General features: G+C 46.2%; 1 protein-coding gene across 26 annotated transcripts in view; it reads right to left on the bottom strand.

The window, feature by feature from the left end:
* The window catches only part of FOXP1 (forkhead box P1), a 389,835-nt gene that overhangs the window by 96,805 nt on the left and 269,220 nt on the right, over positions 1-23,810 (bottom strand). For 25 of the 26 annotated variants that reach the window (XM_054837687.1, XM_054837688.1, XM_054837685.1 and 22 more), the window contains one exon: positions 17,189-17,314. In XM_054837687.1, coding sequence (XP_054693662.1) covers positions 17,189-17,314 — 126 coding nt within the window. Of the gene's footprint in view, positions 1-17,188; positions 17,315-23,580; positions 23,655-23,810 lie in introns of those variants that run through there. The other variant, XM_054837711.1, reaches the window with a different exon arrangement.

Genomic DNA, 23,810 nt, shown 5'->3' with positions numbered 1-23,810 from the left:
TAGGGACCTCGTATTGCTCAGCCGGAGCCAAGGGAAACTTTGCCATTTATTTCAACGTGCAGAAGACAGAGCCGCGGAGGTGCCGAGGACGGGCGACCTTGCCTCGGCGGCCCGGCAGACATACATAGACGTAAAAATGGGCTGGGAATTTCAAAGGGCCCAAAAGATGTAAGCATCCCCCAAATCTTCGGGATCCTTTCAAATCCCAGCTGCGGCAGCATCCACATCACACGCCCGCCAAAATCTGACCTAGGCTGATCCCACTTGTCTGAACAGAGGGGACGGTAAGCTACCTCCCCTCGAAATGTCCCAAGCCGCTCCGCTGTACTACCTTCTTAAGGGACTGCGGTTTCACAGAAGAAAGGTAACGGAGTGAGTATTTCTTCTTTGGGGGAAGGGGTGAGGACCAGGAGGCCAGCGCAGCCGGGACACACTTCCATTTGGAAAGTGTCGTGTAAAAGCAGCCGAGAGAAGTCATCGGGGCCGCTTTCAAACATAGTAAAAAGAAAAAACAATTTATCTTTCTGGAAACTTTCTGCTTGTCTAAGTGGCAGCTATTTAAATACAATTAACAAGCAAATGATTTTAAAATTACAATACATTTAATAAGGCAGCATCACAAACAATTTGCATCTCATTAAAGCTGCAGAATCAGCCTCCCAAATGGGTTGCACGTCAAGTGGGAAACCCAGACACAGTCAACAGCTTCTGCACCGTCCTCTGAAAGCGGACAGATGCCGGGAGGACGGCAGAGCGGAGGGGCTCGGTGATCCATCCGAGCCCCCGGCCGGGCCAGCCCCGCGGGGAGCTCTGCCCACGGCTCCCGGCACAAGGAAGGATGCCACGAGCCAAAGCCTTGCTGGAAGTGGGTGTAAAACGAGGAAGGAAGGAAAAGGGTGTGTGTGCGTGTGCATGTGGGATGGGCACTTTTTAATATACATTCGTGAACAAAGAGTTTAAAGAAATTTCAAGCTATTTACTCAGCTATAATTAAAAGTTTATAGATTACATCGCCACAAGCCTTCCGAGATTGCTGCTGGGTTTGGACACACGTTAATTCCCAGGATCCTCCTGCAGAACGATCCCACACCAACACATGCAGCAGGAAAAGCCTCAAACAAGTAACAGTTTTAAAAGCTTCCAACTCACTTTCAACTGTGATTTACTGTGGTGGCTCCATTTAACCGGGAGGATGCAGGAGCACTTCCCAGATCACGCACCACTTCCCCACGTGCCTTTGGCTTCCTTTAGAAGGACACGCTGCTGCACCGAGCCCCGCCGCCTGGATCACATCCTGGGACGCAGGCTTTGCTAGGCACAGCTTTATACGGGTGCACGTGTGGGTAAGGGCTGTCGGTTTGTCCTATCAACGTAGGGAAGCCACCCTTGCCGTATGAGACCCTTGTGCTGCGGCCCGTGGAGGGGAAGCATCCATCAGGAGGCTGGCAGGAGGGAAGGAATAAGCACGGTAGGTCTACAGGTGATGCTTTAACAAATTCCCAGATGAATGAGGAATGCAGCTAAACAGCCTTAATTTCCATCATCAGAAGGCTTGAAGGTGAGGACATCCATGAGAGAGGACGTCCCTGAGAAAGTCACTTTTCACAGTCAGCCTCGAGTGCTGGCACCGTCTGCTACCAACAGCGCCTTACACACCAACCACACCTTTAATCCAAAGGCTTGCTCCAAAGTACTTCGTGAACTGGAGAGGCACAAACAATGCTTTCTCCAAAGTTCAGTGCAAGTTCTGATACAACCTTTAACTTTCTGTGCCTAAAACTCAACAGGCTCTGGAGCTGCGCATGACAGTTGTTTAATGCTGCGCAGCACAGTTATATACAACACCGCAGGAGAGAACGAGAAAATAGTTTACAATTGAATCTGCAGAGGAAATTTGGGTAAGTCGAATGTAATTATCCATTTGGAAGCTGGCCAAGGGCTGGGACTACTCAAACCCAGGAGGGAAGCTGTAAGAAGCGACCGGTTTTGCTCGTCCTTTGAAAGGCAGCACCTCCGAGCCGCCCCGCGGGCTCTTGCTCGGTGCTCCTCGGTGGGGAGAGCGGGGCCAGGCACGTCACCCGCGCCGCTCCCACCGGCGAGGCTTCGCTGGGATCCACGGGTCCCGTCCCGCTGTGGCGAGACCTGTCAGGGGTGATGGGGGGCTGGAGGCACCCGTGCTCCACAGCAGGAGCTGCCAGGGGAGGGGGGCGATGGCTTGAGCCCATGAAGCCCGGTAAGGGGGGGAAAAAAAAAAAAAAGAGAGATGGAAAAAGTGACTAACAATAAATAAAAAACACTGGTAGAAGCAAACCAGTCGTCTTCTTGCCAAGCAACGTGCATGCAACCGGCTCCTCTGGGTGCGGCACGCCGGAGAAGCCCCGGAGCTCTCCGGGTGGTTCCCGGGTCTCTCCATCCCCAGTGCCGTCACCGCCAGCGTGTGTCACCCCAAAGCTTCCTGCCCAGAGATGCCACCGACTATTGACACAGGCCTGCTGCATTTCTTTTTCAGACCTGTGGTTTTGCAGTTTGTCAAAACAGGATACTATTTAAATTTAAAATGTTACGATTTAAACAAAGACAAAATAGTTATTGCTGTTTTAGCAACCAGACATCAGGCTCTCCTCACGTACGCACCGTTTTTTGCTTTTAAAAGACCTCTGTCCACGTTTGCCAGCACGCTATCTCTGCGAACCTGGATGCGAAGACAAGTGCCTAAGCAAAACAACGATCACTTTCTATGAATTACTGAACATGTGTAATTCATTTATCTGTAATATTGTGCTAAACTCAGCTCCAATTAAACAAACGAAAACACCTGCTTAGCACACATAGATCTTTCCATACCTCAGGGGAAGACACATCAGTGTGCTCTGTAGTACAATCTGGCTCAGAAGCCTACACTAACAACGCAAAGCTGGGATTTTTTTTTTTTTTTTTTTAAACGCACATAGGCAAGGAGATAAAAAAAAATACAGACAGGGAGATTTTGGGTGAGGAGTACTTTTTTAAAAAATATATTTCTATCTTCAGCACGTGCGGCTCTGTAACATTTAACTGCTCATCGGGGGCTTCTCACGGGCACTCGGACCCGAGGGGCACGGATCACTCCAGAGAAAAAGGTGGGGTAACGAAAACTTTAAACCACACGTTAACTGGCCCCAGACCTCATGATGTTGTAAAACTGCCAAAGAGACCTCGCGTTAAGAAATCTATTGAGTCAGGAGAGAAGACGTTTCCTTCTCTTGTTCTGCTTCTGGACCACAGGCACCCACCAGCGCGTCCCTGCCGGGGAAACGGGTCGGAAACAGGCAAACCGGGGTCACCCCGACACGCCGACCGTGGGGGCGAGACCGCTCCAGGCACCCCAGATGACCAAGCACACGAGACACGGGCTCATCTCGCAGACGTTTTGAACTGAGTGAGGGGCGTCCCTTTGGGGGTGCCTTGGAAAGGGGGGTGCTGCTGGTCTGGGAGCCCCGGGGCGCTTTGCTTGGCGCAGCAGCTGCCATCGGGAGAGCCTGCAGCCTGCCAGATCCCCCACACTTAACTCATTTCCTATTCTTTACTCAACTGCCTGCAGACAATAAGCTGTCAATCAGATCCCCACAAGAACATTTACAATTATCTTCCCTCTCCCGCACCTCAGCATGGCCCCGTACGAATAGCTCCATCCTGAACTGTTCACACATGAGCCATTTGCAACCGTTCTATTGCCGTAACTGCCCTGACTTGAGAGGCGTGTTAGGAAATTGAATTTCCTCGTGTTTTCAAATAAAAGTACTTCGGTGGCAAAGCACAGAAGCAAAAGAACGGGCCTCCTACAGGTGTGAGGCAAAAGCAACCAGGAATGGAAAAACTACCCCAGTAATTATTACAGCATCCTGTGCAAGGACTAAGGCTGTTTGCTGCCTTTTTTTTTTAGTTTCCCTTTTTTCAGCAAAATCAAAGTTACAAACTGAAAGTGGTTTTTTTATTTTTGTTTTTCTTTCCTTTTTTTTTTTTTTTTTTAAAGACAGGGTGGTCCCCTCCACTCACTCCTGCAGAATTAGCAACAAAACACCACCACAATTTTGCAGCTGGCCCTGCTGCTCTGATGTGTCCACTGCCGGGCTCTCTCAGAAGAAATGGGTTTGTTTTTCTTCTGGGTAGACACAGCTGAGTGAAGGACTCAAAATGAGCACACTTTCCAAGCAACAAGCCCAAGTAAAAAATAACAGTGATGGAAGTCATAAACATACCTTCCCTTGTAGTGCCAGTTGCGGACAACGTGATTTAAAAATAACTTCACTATGTTCTGCATTTTATTTATGCTCCTACTCCAGAGAGAAATCCCCAATACTTTGGGGGGCAGCCTGCGAGCCTGGCCAGGATGGGCCCATTCCTAACAGCTCCAAAATCATTGCCATCGCTAAATTAGGGTGAAATCAGTACAGTCATCATTCACTGCACTGTGACTTTACTGATTTTCCGCTCAACTGTCTGCTCAAGGGTTAGCGCGGTCACCGGCGAGGAGGCATTCGCTCTCCTACGAACTGATTTGGGTAGCATCTTCGGCGGCTGTCAAACAGAAAGGTAACTATTGCCATTACGGCTTTTTTCCTCCTGTTTTTAATTCTTGCGCAGAATATTTCTACAACCTTTTCTGATGAAAAATAACCTATCTGATATTTCCCCTCTCCTTTAAATTGTTTATCCTGCTCCGAATCTGCAAGGTGTACTATCATCAAGGAAGGTCAGGTTTCAGAGAAGCTAATGGCTCCGCTGTGTGCTCCCACCACTTTGAAAAGACGAACAATAGTCCCTCAAGTGTTGCTGCCGGTGGCACAGCTGCGATTCACGACGGAGGGTTAGAAATCTGAAATTAAAATAAACTGCTTAAAACCTGCAGATACAGAGAGAGATGCAGGAGACCGAATAAAATGGGACAATCTCTTAACCCAATCAACAAAGTGCTCATTGTTCCAGTTTAAGACAAGTAACGTAGCAATAAATATTGAGCAAAGGAAGTTAACCTGTATCCACAGCCTTTGAATAAACACAAAAGTTAAAAGTAAAATCAATGCGAGGCCTTTGGCTCTTGCCAACTTGTGCTTTACTCCTTCTTGCCTGGCCTTGTTTTTACTTTTGGGGATTTTCTTTGCCTTCTCTCTTGTTATTCAGACTTTCCTGTATAAACCCCTTATCACACAGTAAAAGGACAAACAGAAGGAACCGCCAGCGCGCAATTAAATGATGTGAATGAGAGCTCGGCTGCGTTCTGCAAATCCACCTGGGTGCAGGTAACCGGGAAGAAAAGGGCCGGGCAGGATGCTGCCCCATGGCCCCGGGGAGTCGGGGGAGCCCTCGCCTCCTCCCTACACCCCTTCTCCCCACAGTGACCAGATGCAGCCCCGCAGACCTCTTCATCCACCAAATCCAATTTAATGTTTACCCTGTAGGATGGCACAGGCATCTCTGGAAGATACAGGCACATTCATCTCCACCACAAACATCTGAGCGCTCAGCTCTTCATGCGAGTGCAAATAAATGCCTCGGTTAGTTCTCATTTTTCCTGAAGTGGTTTATCCATTCCCGTGCCAACACCTCAGCCAGTAATACACGTTTTCACAGCGAGTATTAATTCTGACTTTGCTTTTAAATCACATTTTCTTCATTTGAGCACTATTATATTCCATAGAACCAGGCATGAGCATCATGCAAAAGGCATTCTGGTCCACGGTTGTGAATACAGCTGTGTAGGCAGAGGAATATTTGTTTTCCAAGTAATTTGTGCACATTCACAAAATTACAGCTGTCTGCAGTTCTCCTGAAATATCTGCCCTGCTGTTTACAAGCCATAAAATATAATCTATCTTTTGTAGGGTTCCAATTGGTAAATTTGGAAATATATATATATATATGTGCTTTTTTTTTTCTTTTTTTACACTCACATTGACTGCTCCCCATTCCATACTGGCTATTAAGCCTGCAGAACACCAGCACTAACTTCAGGAGCCACTGAGCCCTGAGACAACCGTGGACAAACCTTTGCAAGAGCCAGACGGGTCTCTCTAGTACACTTTACGGATCACTCATCGAGTTGCATCTCCCTCTCATCCCAGAGTAACCATCCCACGAAGAGGACCGCAGGAAACAGAGGCATGGGTTACAATCCAGCTTTGGGCAACAGGTTGCCACCTTGGCCCTAAGAGAGCTCTTGTTGGGATGGAGCTGGGAGGTTCATCAACTAATAACGTGGCCAGCGATTACGGTAACAGATCATCAAACAACAGGTCTTTATGGATCTATTCTTGCAAGCAAAACCAGCAAGAATAAAATTACTAAATCTGCACTGTGGCTATGAACCAATGGACCAGGCTGGCAGTTAGCATCTCCCTACAGGTTTGCTTCGGATGTTTACCCAAGCTATTAAGAGTAAGCCAAAACACTTCTATTGATTTTTAATTTTTTTTTTCCCCAATGAAAGATGGGACAATTTTCACTAGTGTTTCTAATTTTTGCCTTTTGCTTCATGACTATATAGATAAAAAACCAGCTTCTTCCAAAAGCTGTCTGAATGCACAAAATACCATTCGCTAGGACAACAAAGTCCTTGGGATGGACATTTTCTACAGCAAACGTGGAAATGTGCACCACACCTGCACAACACAAACCGACCCTGCTCAAAGTCTGGGACACAAACTACGAGTAAATCTTCAGCCCAAAGTCTTGATGAGCAGCAAAGTGCACAAAAATAAACATCCTATCAAGAAATCACAGTGGGTGTGATCGCTATCGCTGGGCAAACCAGAACTGATGACCTCAGTACTACTTGGAGGCACTATGGTGTAAAATGGATTCGGAAGAAAAATCGGAGGTAGGATGCTATACCTATCTCCATGGGATCCCTCGACTCCAGCACACCTCCGGATGGTTGTCCCTTAAACCCAGGACAAATCTGGCCCAAGGTATTTATCCCCACGCTGCAAACCATCCAAGAGGTCCGTATGGCTGCACAGGTGTGTCGTAAAAGGCTCAATATTGAGATATGCCACGCAGGTTAGTAACTTAAAACACGGCAACGTATTATTTGAATCTGTACTGCTTAAAAAATGACAAGAAAGCGTTGAGATTTGATAATCACACGTACCGCTTTGAACACCCTCAATCCGTGTGCTCCACCGCACTGAGTACCCGATGCACGCTGACACGTGGCACGAGCTACGGAGCAACACGAGTCCCATGACGTAACGCGATGGAGGACAATTTTCTGATGGGCAAACGGTACCAAGCTGCGGCATCAGCGACCTCGGTGGCTCCAGCACGGGCGCTGCTGCCTCCTGGCACGGAGGGCACGCGGCACGTGCTGCTCTGTGACACCCATCGCTACCCAAGCTCCTCCTGCCATCTCCCCGCCTCCCTCCAAAATACGATTTCAAAACTTTTTCAGCTAGACACGCTCAGGCCAGGATGCAGATTTTCCAATTAGTCTCTGTTTAAACATCTGTTGGTAGACTGCATTTAACATTAGTTATTTGAGCAAAGCACAATTTGATTAGGCTGCCTGAAACAGAGCCAAAGTCTGCAAAATAATAGCTCAATTAAATTTTGTTTTGCTTTCATTTGTCTTATACTTTCCTGAGTGTGATACAGTTGCATATAATCAAGTAAACTAATTCCTTTCAAAATGAGAGATTTCAGTGCCTTTTCCATCTCCCCTCGAAGTTTATTTAATAATCTATTCCATCTTCTCCATGCTTCATCGAACTTCATTCTGACACAAAGTACATTTCTTTCTTGTGCCTTCAGTCTACTCTAATTTTCTAGGCTTTCAATGGCTTGAGATTATGCGCCATTAACGTTACACCTTAAATAGATTAGTAATTTATAAAAGGCAGATTACACTTATCAGGAAAATAAAAACACTTCAGCATCGCAGCAGCCTTTTCTTTGCACGCACCACAAAATATTTTGCCAACCTGACGACACAGCTGTAAAACTGTCAAGCTCCGAAGTCACATCCAAGCAGCATTTCCAATTGTTTCCCTGGGTTTAGTTTCTACTTATTCTGTTATGTTGCACTTGTTGCCCTGAAACTTCAATATTAGCTCTGGAGATTTAAACACATGAGGCAAACAGCTGCTCTCCTCCGCTCAAGAAAGCCAGATCAAAATGCCTTCTCTCTGTCTCTCTTGCCTTTCCACACCCCCCCCCCCTTTCTTTTTAAACAAATTGCTGTAACTCAAGTATTTCTGGCAAAGTTAATGGTTTTAGGGGAAAATTCTGCTCTGTGATCATCGCTGCAGATTCCTCCAGTGCATACTGCTCTCAGGAACGAGGAACACCAGAGCTTCCCCACGCTGACTAAAGAAACTTTGCCTTGAGGATTAAAAAAAAAAAAAAAATAAAAAAAAAAGTCACAGTAACTTAGCTGCTATGTAGATCTGTGTATGATTTAAATTTAAACATTAAACATTTAAACATTAACTTCTTTCACACTTCTGTTAAAAGGGAAAAAAAAAAGCAGCATGCATTCTTTGAGAGAAGAGGTTTCTTTTATCGGAGGAGATTTTTGGTACATGGTACTTTTTCTTTAGTGTTTTTTTAACATGTTTGTTGCAAAGTGTGAACACAAAGGGACAAGCTGAAATAGGTATCTGGCAGGCTCTTCCCCAGCGCGTGCGCTGAAAGCCGCGAGTACTACCGCAGTTGTTAAAAATCTGGGATTTTGGTGCAGAAAGGCGAGGGACTCCTCCGGCACCCGTCCAGCTCTGCCCTGTACTTTCAAATACTCCCGCGACAAAATAGCCTTCAAAAATCAGAGGCAGCTAAAAGTCCATGGAAGTTCAAAATGGGATATGTCCTATTTAAAATGTAGAGAGCTACTAAATATGACAACCATCTGATGTATGAAAATTATTCACAACCGAAAACAGACAGTCTGGAAATAGCTGGGATGACTTCATTTAGACAGAATTACCCAAATCTGTTTCTAATATACACAGTACACATAATAAATTTTTACAATATGACAAGGAAAACAAACTTAATAAAAGTTCCCGATCTTTTGTTACACAAGCAAGCTATAGCCATGATATGTTTATAATATTTTGCCCATGATATCACAGCTAAGTAACAAAAGCACAGCAACACAAAAAACAGTTACTAGGTATGACTTCACCTCGCGACTCCCGTAACGGCGTCGCTCTGCGCATCGTCCCAGCGTACCACCTTCCCCAACCTACATCCCGCGCTCGCCGGGCGCTTTTGACTAATAGTTTCCTTCTCTCCCTCTCTCAGGCACCCTTTGACTCGGGAAGCTGCGGATCTCTATGACGAGAGCTTGTTTTTTTTCCAGCTACACCAGGACTCATCTGAACGGTAAGAGATTTTTTTAGCCTGTTTCCTTCACTCCTGGTTATTTGACAAGTGCTTGAAAACCCTGTTATAAACAATCTCTGTAGGAAAACAGATGATGTCTTACGATCACAGAAGGTAATTTTTTCAAGAACCCAACTTTTTGAGCATTTCCCAGATGCACCGCGTCAATCTTCCTGCGTTCGACTATCTCAGCTGGTTTTCCAGCCCGGGCGTCTCGCCAGGCGGGCCGGACTGCCCCTCATTGTCACTTCTGTTCGATGGCACTTGCACCCACTGCTGTTATTCCCGGCTTCAGGAAATTTTCTAACCACTGGACGGGCTCCAGCGCCGCGCACTAATAAGTTGCAGATTGCAGCGCTCTTAAGTGTGTGCGTGCACGCGTGTGTCAGATCAGGGCCACGGTTTGTAAGGGGGGGGGGGGGAGGAAAACAGTAGTTCAAAAATGCGGCCTACTCAAATTGACAGAAAAGTGACCCCTGCACTTCATCAGAAATTCCTGCAGACTGACAAAATAAAGGAGTTTGCTTTTATCACACACAGTAAGACTCATATGGAAAAATGGAAACACTACATCAGTCGACCTCAGGTTGCCCCCTTTTCAACCACAGATGAATATTATGTATAAAAATTGTAAATCAATTTGAGATGTATTAAAGCAGATTCTCTTTTTCTGTATTAAAGGTAATACCTATTAATCTCTAGATTTATTTTGTAATGTCAAGTAAATGAGAAAGACTTAATTTCCGTAGCTGAATTTTGTTACTCTTAAGTCTATTTAGCATCTCTGCATGGTCTTCACATAATTTCCTACACTTTGCTGGCATCAGGAAATAATGAGCAAGCATCACTTACCCAACACTGAGTCACAAATATTTGCCTACATTAACAGAGCATTAAAAGCCATTTTAAACAACTTGAGGAAATTGTGCTAGCTTTTGAACTGTGATTCACTACTATGAGAAATTAAGAAACTTTTCCTCTTCTCAAGGCAAAAATCAGCTCCTCCTTGTAACACCATTAGGTCCTAGAGCAGACTTCCCTCTTACAGATCCCGACACAATAGATTTCTTTGCTTAATGAAACCGCTTCTGAAATTTTCCTACACTCAGTGTTGGGTACTTTGAAATTTCAATCTTTTCACATCCTTGAACTCTCATCAACATTTTTTTCCAGGCTCTGTCAATAAAATTGATTACTTGCAGTTCTGAACTCTGTTTTGCACGTGGAAATAAAACAATTTGTTTTAAAGTATTTTCTGAAGAAAGCAGAACTTGGCAATCGTATAAAAAGGGACGAACCAACCAAGCAAGCCTTCCCCACAAAACGCAAAACAAAAAGAAACCTCTCCAGCAAACAAAAGAGAAGCAACGTCCTGATTTTATCACGGCAGCAACGGAGCTGAATTCCTGACGTACACATCATCAACCTCACCGTTGTTCTCCTGATTGATATATCTCCCTGCCGGATACGAACGCTCTTTTCGGATCATTAATATGTTCATTAATTTGTTATCAATTCTAGCTCACTGTACTCAAACCGCTCCGTAACCGTGGCTCGAGAGCGCCTCGACAGCGGCGGTGTAATCACGTACGTAAGGACCCCTGACTACCCGGCTGTTGAGATGCCTCATACCTACAACCGATCTGTTGCTTTTACAAGTTTAATCTCGGAATTAAGGAGCTGATTGTGGAACCATGTCGCTATAACATCTTCAACCCAGCTGTACATCATATAAACCGCTATAGGAGGGGGCAGTCTCCCATCATTCCTAGCAGCAGTGCATACCTTTAACTCCCTAATCTGTAATACTACAAAATACCGCTCTCATTTCTTCCCAAGCACAAGTGGACTACCAGCAAGGGTCCAACAGTGTTATTCCTAATTACCTTTTTTTCACTCTTGATCCTGTGGCGCTCATAATTAGTTACCTGGGGCTGCAATCCAATTTGAAGTGATGACAAGAAAGTGATCCATGAAAAAGTAATAAGTTAAATCCAATTTCAGCCTTCCTCTAATTAAATGCACATGGAACTAATGACTCAAACCCTACCATTTCAGTGATAATGGTAATTAGCGAGGTGGGAGTCACTCTCTTTTTTCAACACTGTAGGTGTAAACCACAAGGTAAAATGGCAGGAGCACTCTTAATTACATGTGTCATTTTGTCAGCAATTTACACATTTCTGACCAGTCAGGAAGGTTTCATTTGTTTTCCCCTTCCCGGAGGTGGGGAACACACGGCCGGAGCCGGGCACAGCCAGCCCCACGGCCCCGCTCCCAACCTGGTCAGAAATCACCTTTTTTTTTTTTTTTTTAAAAAAAAACCCCACCCTACTCTCTAAATGTTTAATGTCAAAGCAGAAAACCTACTAGAAAATTCTACTCGGGGTGCTCTAACGAGACGCAGGGCTGGAAATGAGGGATCCTGGCTTGTACTTTCAGTTTTGTCCCTCAGGACCGACATCTTTACAACACGCAGACGCCAACCTCCCAAAAACCCCGGCGGGAGCCGTGCACCTCAACGCCACTGCAGATCTATCTGACCTTGGGCGAGTCACTTAGTATCTCTCTGCCGGGGTTTCCACGGCTATAAAATGAGAATAATCGTATTTGCTGACAGTACCTCAACACTGCCAGCTCTTCCAATATATTGGTATTTTCCTAGAAGCCACGGTTTTTTGGAATCATGTAATTACAGGGCAATCATAGACTTCTTTCAAGAAAAATAACTGCGTTTGTCACCTTTTTGCTCAGTCTGAAAAGCTGGAAAAAGTGAATACTAAAGGCTTTAAAAAAATATAAAAGGGCAGCAAAAAAAAGCCCACAGGTTTCGCTGAAAAAACCCCTTAGTATCAAAATTTTCAAGCTGATCATGTAACTTTGAGGACCTGACTCAGATTTTGTTCTGTTTGTGGGGTGGATGCTATTTGCACTTCACAGGCATATTCCAAGAACTGACTAACACCTAGAGTTGGGCTTAGGGATGAAAAAGAAAAAAGCTATGGGTCCTTTGGTAGAAACCAGCAAAACTCAACTTGGCTTTATTACTAAAGTCAAAAATAAAATAAAAAAAAATATGAAAGATTCAAGTGAAATTTTCATAGGTAAACTATTTAAACTCTGCAGAAGTGAAATCTCAACCCAACTAGAGTTGGTGGCAAAATTCCCATTGGCTTGACTGAGGCCAAATTCACATCAACTTCCACGTTCCAGAGTGAAAGAGAGAGATACTCATACAAATAGAATAAATACCCTTGCAAATTTATTTCCCCTCCCAAATTGCCTGCTGAGACATAATTTCTCTACCAGTCGTTAAATTTACCACTATGTAAAAAAGGCACACCGCGGGTAAAACCTGAGGCTACGTAAGCTGGTACTTGTGTGCTCCAAGCGAAACAGAGAATACCCTTCCCTTCCCCTTTCAGAGTTTATTACGTTGTCGAGCTAACGATTTCTAATTTCATAAAAAACAATAATAACTGCCCCCGACATCAAGCTACAGTGATTTTTTTTTTCCTCTTGCTCTCTTCTATTTCTCAAGATACTGGAAAGAAATATTAAGATAATATAGCATGCAAATTAAATTTTACAAAAGCCCAGCCAAGAGGCTGCGTTAAAAAGCAGTGGTATGCAAAGGCGAGGACAGCTCTGTCCTCTCAGCCTCCTCCAGTCTCACCCCAAAAATCTAAACCAAACCCAAACTCTTTTCTTGGCCGTGCCTTAAAGGGGAGATTTATTTTCTGTTTTGTCAACCGAAAACAAAAGTTTCCATCTTAGTAATTTCATTATCTCTTCTCTCCAAACACACGCAGGTTAACTATCATACAACAGATCTCATTTAATCACATAAAAAAGTCAAGTGATGGGTTTCAATTGCAAGATACTGACTTGGACGTCCTAAATCTGTTTTCAGTCCGGTATCCAACTTTCAGCTCAATGCAACACACAACATTTACGTCTTTAAAAAAAATTGTATTTTTAGTATTGCCAAAACACACATGCACTTTTACTTTCTCGGGAGAAAATGTGTCTCTTGATTTGTTTCCAATCTGTGTGCTCTTGCCAGCAACTAAAATGCTTGAAGAACCAAAATGAATAATCGTTAAGAGCATCAGCAATTAAAGCTGCACATTTTAATCAATACATCTATTAATACAAAGATATATTTATCTTGGCCAGGAAAAATGTGCACATTTTCAAAATCCTAAGCATACCTGGCCTGTTAAATTATTTGTTTCACAGACTTAAGGAAATCCAATGTCTATGGCAAATATATTATCAAACATGCTTTAGTCTTTTTTCACTTCCAGTAATTTTTGTGGGGCTGATATTTTTTATATTCTTTTCCCAACTGCTGGTTACTAAATCCATTCCTTAACTTTCAATTTTCTTTTGTTTGTGTCATCAGGCTGCAAAACCGGAGGTCACTGCCAAATATAAAGCACGGCAGTGTGAGATAGGCTCAAAATGTGAGTCATCGTGTATCTGGAGATTTTTTTTTTTTCTTCCAACTATCAGCAGAGCACATCTCCACTCCTGTGTCCAAGTTCTTTTACGCTAAATATCTCAAAATTTGCTAAAAGCAGGTCTCCAGGTAGAGTTATCAAGGCCAAGAGACCCCAAAGACATCGCTGGAGCCCACTGTCACCTAAACGCTATTGAAGGCGCTGCGCTCCAGCACGGCCACGGGATGCTGTGATGTATTTAAGTACCGTGGCAATTTCATCAGGGAATAAAGAAGGAATATAAGAAATTACCCACGAGGCGATAACAGATAAGCTACACGCTGTATACTAGATGAATTTTCCACATCTGTTTGTGGCGGCGGGGCTGACATGACAGAGCCTGCCAGACAGCACTAAAGTGCCGAGCCCGAGACGGAGGGAGCTCTTCCAGCCCCGCACGGGACCGCGCCAGCCTCCCCTCCCGGGACGGGCAGGGCCACGGAGCATCTCCCGAGGAGAACCAGCACCCCGGGTGAACGGCATCCTTTCCTCCGCCCCGTTTCACACGAACACAGCTCCCCTGCACTCGTGTTAGAGCTTTTCGCCAGCGCCCTCGCCAAGCACAGCAGAGATAAGCAGTGCCTATGGTATTCTTGTTACGCACGAAGTGTGTTTGTTGGGAAAAAAAAAGAGGGAACTGCTAACCGCTGTGGCTATCCAATGAGACATCTATATTTATAAACTAAGGGCAAAGAAGACTCGGTTCATTATTTAAGCAAACTTTTGAAAAACAGGCGCGTTTCTACCACCCTCGACATTTATTCTACGCGCTGTCAGCAACGGGTATTGCCTCGTCAGCGCGGCACCATCCGACTTCAGGGGGTGTGGGTGCTTGCGTGGGTGCAGTTTTACGCAAAAATTCTACCCCCAGCGCCACTATTTCCTTTCAGCAACGGGTTTTCATGGCAGGGATGCACCCAGGGTCTGTTACATTCAAGAGGACTTCCAGTACGTTTAAGACCGCAAAAGCACCAGGAGTGACGAGGGAAAAAAGAAAAAAAAAAAAAGACTGGGCAGTCATTTGAATCAGTGAGTGACAGGCTGGGCCAGCTCTCTGTATACATTAATAAATTAGAATTTTAATTGTGTCTCTGACTGCAGGAGCTGCTCCAGTACTTTAATACGTACCAACAATTGGCTATGTTATGGAATCCGCGATGTGGCCTTCACTGTTGACCTCTGCAACACAATTCCCAGTCTGACTACGGAAACTGTTTGGTTTGATCCTTTCAACTTATTTGAATCCTGACAAATAAGCTCACAGCTGAAAGGTCAACACAGTCATATTTCATCCTCTGGAGCTATTCTTAAGACATCTGCACAACAAAGCACTTCTTTTAGTACCTGACACTGGACCTAGCCAGCACAATCTCTCATTAAAAATGTCCCCAGTGGAAGAGTCTATAAAAAGGCATATGGATCAGCTATGGATTTACCAAATAAAATATTTTTGAAAGCATTAATGTAACGCTTTGGATTATGGCGCTCTATGCTGCCAATAAAACGTATATTTGCCCAATGACAAAATGCTTCATACTTTCCAAAAGAATAATAGCTCGGCTATAAAGTGCGAGGTGTTGTCCAGCAGCCTGCGCGCGGGGGTGGGAGCCAGGAACTCATGAATCTTAATCCTACCTCTAAACCCAATTCCCTCTGTGATCCTAAGCAAGTCACTTAACCTGCTTCCCTCAGTTTCCCAGTCCAGAACTGGGATAATGCTACTTACTTATCAGACTTTCCTTCTGGGGATGTTTTGGAGATTAGTTATTTGCAAAATGCTTTGAAGATGAAATCACTACACGAAGGCTAGAAGTTGTCCACGCTGGGCCAAGGGCTGCAGCTAACAGCTACTCCTCGCTCAGGCAAAACTCCCCTTGAAGTCCTCATCAGCTTTATTTAGGCAAGAACCACAGGATCGAGCCCTCCCGCTTTACTGTCAAGGCCTTTAGTGATGTTGGCTTTACCTTCCATATTCTACTACATATTTAAAGAGTCTAGGATCCATATTTTTGGAGGAAAATAATCTGAAGCACATATAAAAGGCAAGAGAAGCAGCAATGCTGTCAGGGAACTCATGGTGATAGTATATCAAACTAAAAAAAAAATTAGAAAGAGCAAAACAGACATGAGTTTGACAACGTGCTATGACAACAAGCGGGGAAAAAAAAAAAACAGTAGAGAATTTGGGGCTACAGAGGCTGAAGCATCAGATATAGAAGAGCGAGATAAGATAAATGTCCCAGCTACAGGGCTTTGTGCGACTGGAGCTGAACTGCTGTATTCAGTAACTTATTATCAAAAATACAGTGACGTGCTGCAATTGCAAAGCGAGCAATAATAAAAGCAATAACCAGCTGCAAACCAGCAAAGTGGTCAAGGGTCTAGAAGTGCCGGTTTACGAAATACATAAAGAACTAGATACATATAATTTGCCAAAACTGGCAAGTACATGTTAGTATCTCAGATGTTTGAGGAGTGTGAACACGAGGCAAGGCAGGGGACTGACTCAGTATTTATACAAGCAGTATTACTTGGAGCAAGAGGATGGAATTAAAGTGGAAAGTTCCTGAGCGTGTGCTTTGTTATGTAAAACCATCCAAAGGAAAATAATAGTAGTCCCACCACCACTTGGGATTTCTAACACTAGAATAGCAAAAAAAAAAAAAAAAAAAAAAAAAAAAAAAAAAAAGGAAAATATGATAAATGACCTAATAGGTCTTTCTTGTCTTTAACTCCCGTGATTTATCCCACAAGACTAGCAGAATGTACTCCAAAGCTGCGTATGTGTGCATACATCTTCTGTTTGGGAATGCCGTATTGGTTTTAGCTTTCTGAATTCATAACAGCACAAAGCCCGATAATATTTAGATTTTATTTCTGAAGATGTCCATAAATCAGCAGACAATAAAAGGGGAAAAAACACACCGATGATATGATATCCTAGTATTTCCCAATATCCTTGACACAGCAAATCAACGGTTTGAGTGAACGCAGACTACAAACGGAACAGCAATCAAACAGAAACGTTAATGCAAATCTCCTATGCACACTGACACGGTAACAAAAGCTATTCCATTTTGTCATGATCCAACCCTACGAGATACTAATAAAAGTACACGCTCAGGATTTGTAAATATGCCGTGGGGGGGGATTTTCAAGAGCACCTAGCACTGGTCCTCACACCACTTACATCAGCCACAGCTGCTCTGTGGACTTGACTGGGAGGAAGCTCCTGAAGGTCCCATCCCAACTTTCACAAGAAAGACGCGTTTATTCAGTTTTTACAAGCCCCAGCCCCTCACGGAGGCACGCAGAGCCCTTACCTGAAGGGCTGGCTGTTTGTCATTCCTCTTCGGAGACTTTAATCCACTAACTTGCTGCTGCTGCTGCTGCTGCTGTTGCTGCTGCTGCTGCTGTTGCAGTAGAAGCTGCCGTGCCACCTGGAGAGCCTGCGGGGAAAGAGGTTTGAAAATTGAGTTTACAGCAGACAGGGCATGGGGAGCTACACGCACGGCGTAGGGTCAAGGCACCCCTTGGTCACGGGGTACTGCTCCACTCCCAAAACACCTCCACCAAGGAAAGCAGTGGCTTCCACAAACGCCCCCCCCCAACTCAGCTCTTGCATGCAGTGGGGTGATATCCCACCGCTGGATTTCCCATTTTGACTATGGAGAAAAACAGCAGCACCTGAAGTTCAGCTCCTGCGTGGGAACCCTGAGTAACTGCAGAAATCCCGGTGGGGAGCACCATACAGTTATTTTTATCCCCTGCCTGGAGTGGCTCATACCCCTCCTTGCCACCGGGCAGGCTCCTGTGCTAATGGCTTTCATGCTCCTCTCCTCCAGTGGGTCAGGTCTGGTTTACAGAGGAGGGCAGTCGTATATCACTGTCTGCTCTCCTGAGCACCAGAGAAAGTCAGGGAAGTTTCTGGAAGGCTATAGTGGGAGGAAGAAGAGAGCCAGCGGCAGGCAGAGCCGTGTCGAGTCCTGGGGGTACCGTGCTGAAGGCTGAGGAGGCTGCGAGGAGCTGGAGTGAATGCAGTGACAAGTGGGGACAGCATCTCACCCCCCCCCCCAAAATCACTAAGACCATCGCAGGGACTCGGATGGGAGCGGGCAGAGCAGCAAAGGGACACTGCGGCTTCACGGGATGGAGGGGCAAGGGACACGATCCCAAAAGCCTGAGCAGAGCATCACATGGCGGTGGATCATTGCAAAATTTCGTGCAAAGCAAGGGAAAAGCATCCCTGGGCACTACAGCCAGCCGCTCCACGAGGCCCGGTTTCTCCATCAGGTGGGGAAAAGCAAGCAAGAGGAGATGAAACGCAGGGGAAAGCAGGACAAGGAGCAACTCCCTGCCCCGGCTCCCTCCCCGTCCCCCAGCCAGGGGACCGCAAGGAAGAGGCTGATCCCTGCAAGACGGGCTGTGGCACAGCTGAGGCTCCGCTGGCGAGACCCGAGCCCGCTGCTCCCAGAGGATTCACCAGCGCCGGACTTGGGCTTTCTTGGTCTCCTTGGAGACGTTCAGTACATGTGTAGGTGGAAAAGTGGGAAGGCTGAAGACTTCATTAATGTAAAACAAGAAAAATAGTCCCTTTGCAAGATGCCTACACGGAAGGAGGGAAAAAGCCTTCCCCACTCCTACTGTGTATGCTCTCTGAGTGATTTAATTAATACTTATTTAATTAAGGAGTCAGATACGCTTCGGGTTTCGCTTGCTTCTCCAAGTTGCAAAGTGTTTCATCTCAGCGCAGAACCGCTGGGAAAGGTTTGACACCAAGGACTGCAAACTCGGATCTGCCATTCCCCCAGTAAAACCTTGTTATTTTATGGCCTAGACCCATCTTTTTACTTTTGAAGGGGCATCAGGCTGCCTGGGGGGCTGAAGAACCACCGCTGCCGGCCAGCACGCCAGGGCAAGCGGGGAGGAGAGACCTTACCGCGCTCTGGCAACCAGCCCTCCTTTCAAATTTAATAACAAGTCTCCACTGGATCAGAAAAACTCTTTAAGGGTGAATGCGATTTCAAGCAGAGCTTAGCGCGATGAAGGTAAAAATCAGATTTTGCATTTCAAGCTGGTCGGAGCTCAGCGCACCCGTAGCATCTCTCAAACGGTCCATGTCCCCACGAGGGGTGCGAGGAGCTGCCACGCACGGGCACGCACCAGGGCAGGCGAGCATCTGTGCTCCCACGCACACAACCACCCCCACCGTCGGTTCAGCATCGAGAACCAGAAGACCCTACAGCCTGCCAATTAATACAATGCAACAAAGGAAATCTTTATGCAGGAAGTGCTAAGTATGGTTAAAAAAATGTTATTTTTATTGAATTAGCTTATTTAGCTGTTAAAGCATCTTCAAGGGTGGGCAGAGGTAGCAGAAATAAAACCTACAAGACTTAAGGGGATGGGCAACAAATACTCACTTACTTAACAGGGGTGTTGTATGGCTTATTTAATTAATGAATACTTGTAAAGCACTCTGAGTTGCTCAGACAAGAAGCGCTATACAGTACAGGCGCAACATATTATTATATATTATTAAGACTGGCTCTGCAGAAGAATAATTCCAGGTAAATGTGCAATCAAATGATCATTTTAGTTCCCAGTAATTAGATTCAATAGGCCAAAAAAAACACAGAAGCCTTTCTTTAATCATACACTAAACAATCAGAACATCCCTAACCTTTCAAGCTACAGCCTTTTTGAATAAAACATCATCAACTTATAGATATTATTCCAAAAAGAACCAGTCACCATATGTGTTGTCTTTTTGAAATACAGTTGCTATAGCAGACCCTGCATGCATTTCATGTGATATGATCATATTCTATCCGTTCTGGCAGCTGAGAGGTTGCACAACTAAAATTGGCTGCCAGAAATTTTTGAAGATTCCCAGAACAAGTAGCCGTGCAAGAAATGCCTGCTTTCTCCTCGGGCTGGCCGTGCAGCTCTGTGCAGCTCGGTGCGCTGGCCGCTGCCACCAGGAGCCCTCACCACGGTGGACCCCGTGGCGATGAAGATCTCTGCCCTCAGGACCAGGCTCACAAATGGCAAGGCTCTGACGGAGCAAAGCCAGAGCTCTGTCCCACCTGCACAGCGCCCACATCCCCGCACACCCACCCTTGTGCAGGCTCTCCGCTCGAGGTGGCATCTACACCTCCCTGCTCCCTGTCCGACTGGCACTCGTCCTGGCGCCGAGACCTGGTGGGACCAGCGATGGCGAGAGGGAGGAACCAGCATGGCGGGTGGAGCGGGGGGGAAGGAAAGGATTAAAAGAGGATGAGGGTAACGAATGAGTTGACTGGAGGGAGCATCAGGGATACAAGGAGCCAGGATGCACAGGAACAGCAACGGGAGAAACACAGAGGGGCGGGCGCCGGTGAGATGGCGGCAAGCTGACAGCTCAGAGGATTGCAGCTTGGAATGGCATTTCCCATGTCTCTTCTCTCAAGATTTCGCTCTTCCGCTTAGAAATAACTGACAGCAATAAAAGCTAAGCATCAGATGAGCTTGGGTTTAGGATGTGGAAGGCTGTTTATAGCTCAGATCTGGTTCTTACAGAACATCTGCATCAAGTAGCTACTGTCCCCTTGGTGGTACAGTGAACCCGGGGTCCCTTTGCCTTTCCACATTGTCCTGCTCAGCCCTTCCTCCCTCCTGCCTTGGACAGGCACTACCCCGCCATTTCAAAGTCTCATCCGCACGCCTTACGCACGACAGGCTGTGTAGAAGATGACAGACAGCTAGCTCAGTACGGGAAGCACTAGCCCTCTTTCCTCTGAAACGCAAAGCATTTCAAGCTCCTTTGGAGTGCCTTCATGAAATTAATTTGCTGATGTCAGTTCAAGCCCGGTGGACACCTGCCCTCATTACACCAGCACATCCCATTTAATCCAAGCCGACGAGCGCCGCACCTCTACTCCCTTCTCCGGTTCCACGCAGCAACCGCTCGCACGTGGTGCCCGGTGCCGGCGTGGGAGCCCTGCTGAGGCTGCCAATGCTGCACGGCGCTCAAGCAAGGATAGACAGGGAAATTAATTTGAGAGTGAAGTCAGTCCCACAACCTTCATCAGCACGGAGATTCGCAAGCAGGCCTGTACATTAATAAAGCTTCCTGTGGGAGTAGATGTTGCCTTTGATTTGCATGTGAATTCAATGCTAGTGAGAAGTGCCAGACTGTCAGACATGGAGACCAAAGTCTCTTATCTTTCCAAAAGCTTCTGTAGCAGTTTCCCCACATTTCCTTAATCATCTGCCTTGTCCTCAACTTACTGAACAGGCAGTAGAGAGTAAAGCTGGACTCGGTTCAACTCCTGCTGCTGCCAAGTCCTGAAACAAGGGTGCCAGGACTGTTTACCGCTAGCCAACAGCTCTGCTAACGTGGCCCTCTCCTCACGAGCGGGTGCTCTGACATCTCCAAGCTCTTTTCACACATTCCTCCCCACTGCCATAGTTACATCCGAAATCTCCACCACGTGCTTGCACTTCTGCAAGTGAACAATTGCCGGGGGACGTGGTAAACCAGCTCGTGTTTGTGGATCCAGGCAGCTGAGTTCTCCTTCACGGCACCGGCAGGTAGAGATGCCAAGAGCCCCCAAAACCACAGAGGTGCTTCAGATATCTGGGACCGTGATTACCAGCAGCCGCGTCACGTGCTGCCTACCTGTGCTGCTCAAAGACCCCGCAGGCCTGGTCACGGCTGCTTGGGACAACCAGACCCAGATGCCAATGCTGGCCTCCAGCAGTTAATCGCACAGCATCCGCAATCGTCCTCCTCTCTGCACCGAAACACAAACAGGAAATCTTCCCATCTACTGAAGGAAGAGGAATAACAGCATCACCTAGCAAGCGCATCTTCTGAGTGCCACGGGTTTTGGTCATTACCAACAGGGATTTGAAAGGACAGTATCAGAAAAGGCTCACTACCAACCGAGTCATCTTGATTCTGCTCGGTGCTATGCCTAAATGCAAGATACAGTAAATGAACTGCTGAGGTATTTTCTTATCCGTTAGGAAATCACCCAGAGATAAGGAGATTTTCTGGCATAAAACAGAGACCAGTGAAAAGGCAACTGAAACGCTGCGCTTTAGAGACACTGCACAAACTTGGGATGATATTTGGAAGCCAACATTGGGTGACACCTAACCCAGGAAAAATTTCAACACTGTGAGATGAATCAAGCCTGTTTCATTCAAAGACGCCACAGAGTAAGTGGGAAGCCCCACCGAAAACCCCTCTCCCTGTGCTTACGAGGTGGCAACCATTTAATGTTTCCCAACTAGTTAAGCACTGGGAGGAGGAAGCACACATTGGAGATGACCAAGACAATTTTATTGCAAGATAGACAGAACGTGACTTGTTTGCCCAGCTGTTGTTTGCCCAGAACATCCGGCACTGTTATCACCCAAGTTACTGTTGTAATTTGACATTTTCACGCAAGCGGCTCAAACTTTCAGTTTTACCATCCTCTTCAGGCAAGTTCTGCTCAAAGGGTAAAAACGTAGCCCTGCCTCTGACTTCATGTGGCTAGAAACTCCCGATTCGGGAAGGGGGCTGAGGAAGGGAAATACACTGGAAAAAGAGGGTAGAACTGTAAAAATAGAAATGCTGCTTAAATGCCATCTACTTGCTTACAGTATTAGTACATAAGGAAAACAGTAACAAGATCCAGTCCTATTGAGCCTCTTGCTAACTTGTTCCACCGCTGCAGCCAGTACAAGAAGACAGCGACTCTCCAACTGTTTTTCCATCATCAGCCTATTTCTACTGAAGAAAAAGAGCTCAAGCTCCTCCCTTCCCATCTGCTCCAACCGATATTAATATCAATCAGCTATTAATGAAATATGAAGACCTACAGCTATAATGGGCCTGCCTCTAATGCCAGAAGAAGCTCGTTTCCACACCTGAAGTTTATCAGGCATGGAAAGACCGATCCGGGGAACTGCAGGACGTATGGAAAGGTACGTAAGTTGGAGGGTGGGCAGATGAGCAACAGACACGAGGACGCAAAAGAAACCGGTGTCCTGTCTGACTGCCTGTTCCCAGGGCAGTTGTGCAGTAATCGTCTGCCTCCGAAACGGAGAAGCGTGCACACAGAAGTTGCAAGAAGGGCACAAAACAAAATCCCATGTGCTTTTACAGATTCCTAAGGATTTTGGGCCTTTCCAGGTGGACAAAGCTGCCCATCAGGAAAGCAACTTGAGAAAGGAAGAAGGAAGCGTTCCCAGAAATCAGAGATGGTCCCACGGCCATCTGAAGTGTCCAAGCAGTAAATCTGGAAAGTTAGTCCGCAGCCAACATCATAATCTGTCCGTTATTTCAGTTACGGTCATTAAAAAGCAAAACACAACACAACAAGCAGAGAGAGATGAGACAAAAGATACTTTAACACCAAAATCTATCCTTGGAGAAAATATAATGCTACCCCAGTCCCAGACTGCAGAAGCGAGACCTTCTGTATTGACCTCCGAGCAGTAACAGATAGCCGGATCCCTACGCAGTTGAGATGGCTGCTAAGCCTTCCCCACTGCATTTTAGGCAAAGCAGGGCTCTGCAGCCTCGCGCATGCAGTTCTCCCACCATCTCCAGCTCCCCGAGTTTCACAATGGCTCTAGGCACTGCCCGGCCCGCAGCTAAAGGGGCCTCTCCCAGCAGAGGCATGGCCCACCTCTCAGAAGGGTTTCTTGCTTCCATTTAGTCTCGCAAGGCAAGTACCTTTGTTTCTCCCGGGTGGGATGAGAGGGGATTTAGACTCAGCCAGCAATTTCTCTTCTTTCTCAGCTCCCATCTGTCCTCACACCCCGCTCCACTCCACAGCTGCTCCCAGCAGAGCGGCAAGATGCAGCTCACAAGCTCGGAAGCCCGGATGCACCCAAGCTTCGGAGCTGCTTCATGTCTCTCCCACTCCTGCCTCCTCTATCTCCTCTCTCGCGACACCCTCTTCT

This window comes from Grus americana, chromosome 11 (genome assembly GCF_028858705.1).
Source record: "Grus americana isolate bGruAme1 chromosome 11, bGruAme1.mat, whole genome shotgun sequence".
Taxonomy (NCBI): Eukaryota; Metazoa; Chordata; class Aves; order Gruiformes; family Gruidae; genus Grus; species Grus americana.
This window is presented reverse-complemented; position numbering and strand designations above follow the sequence as displayed.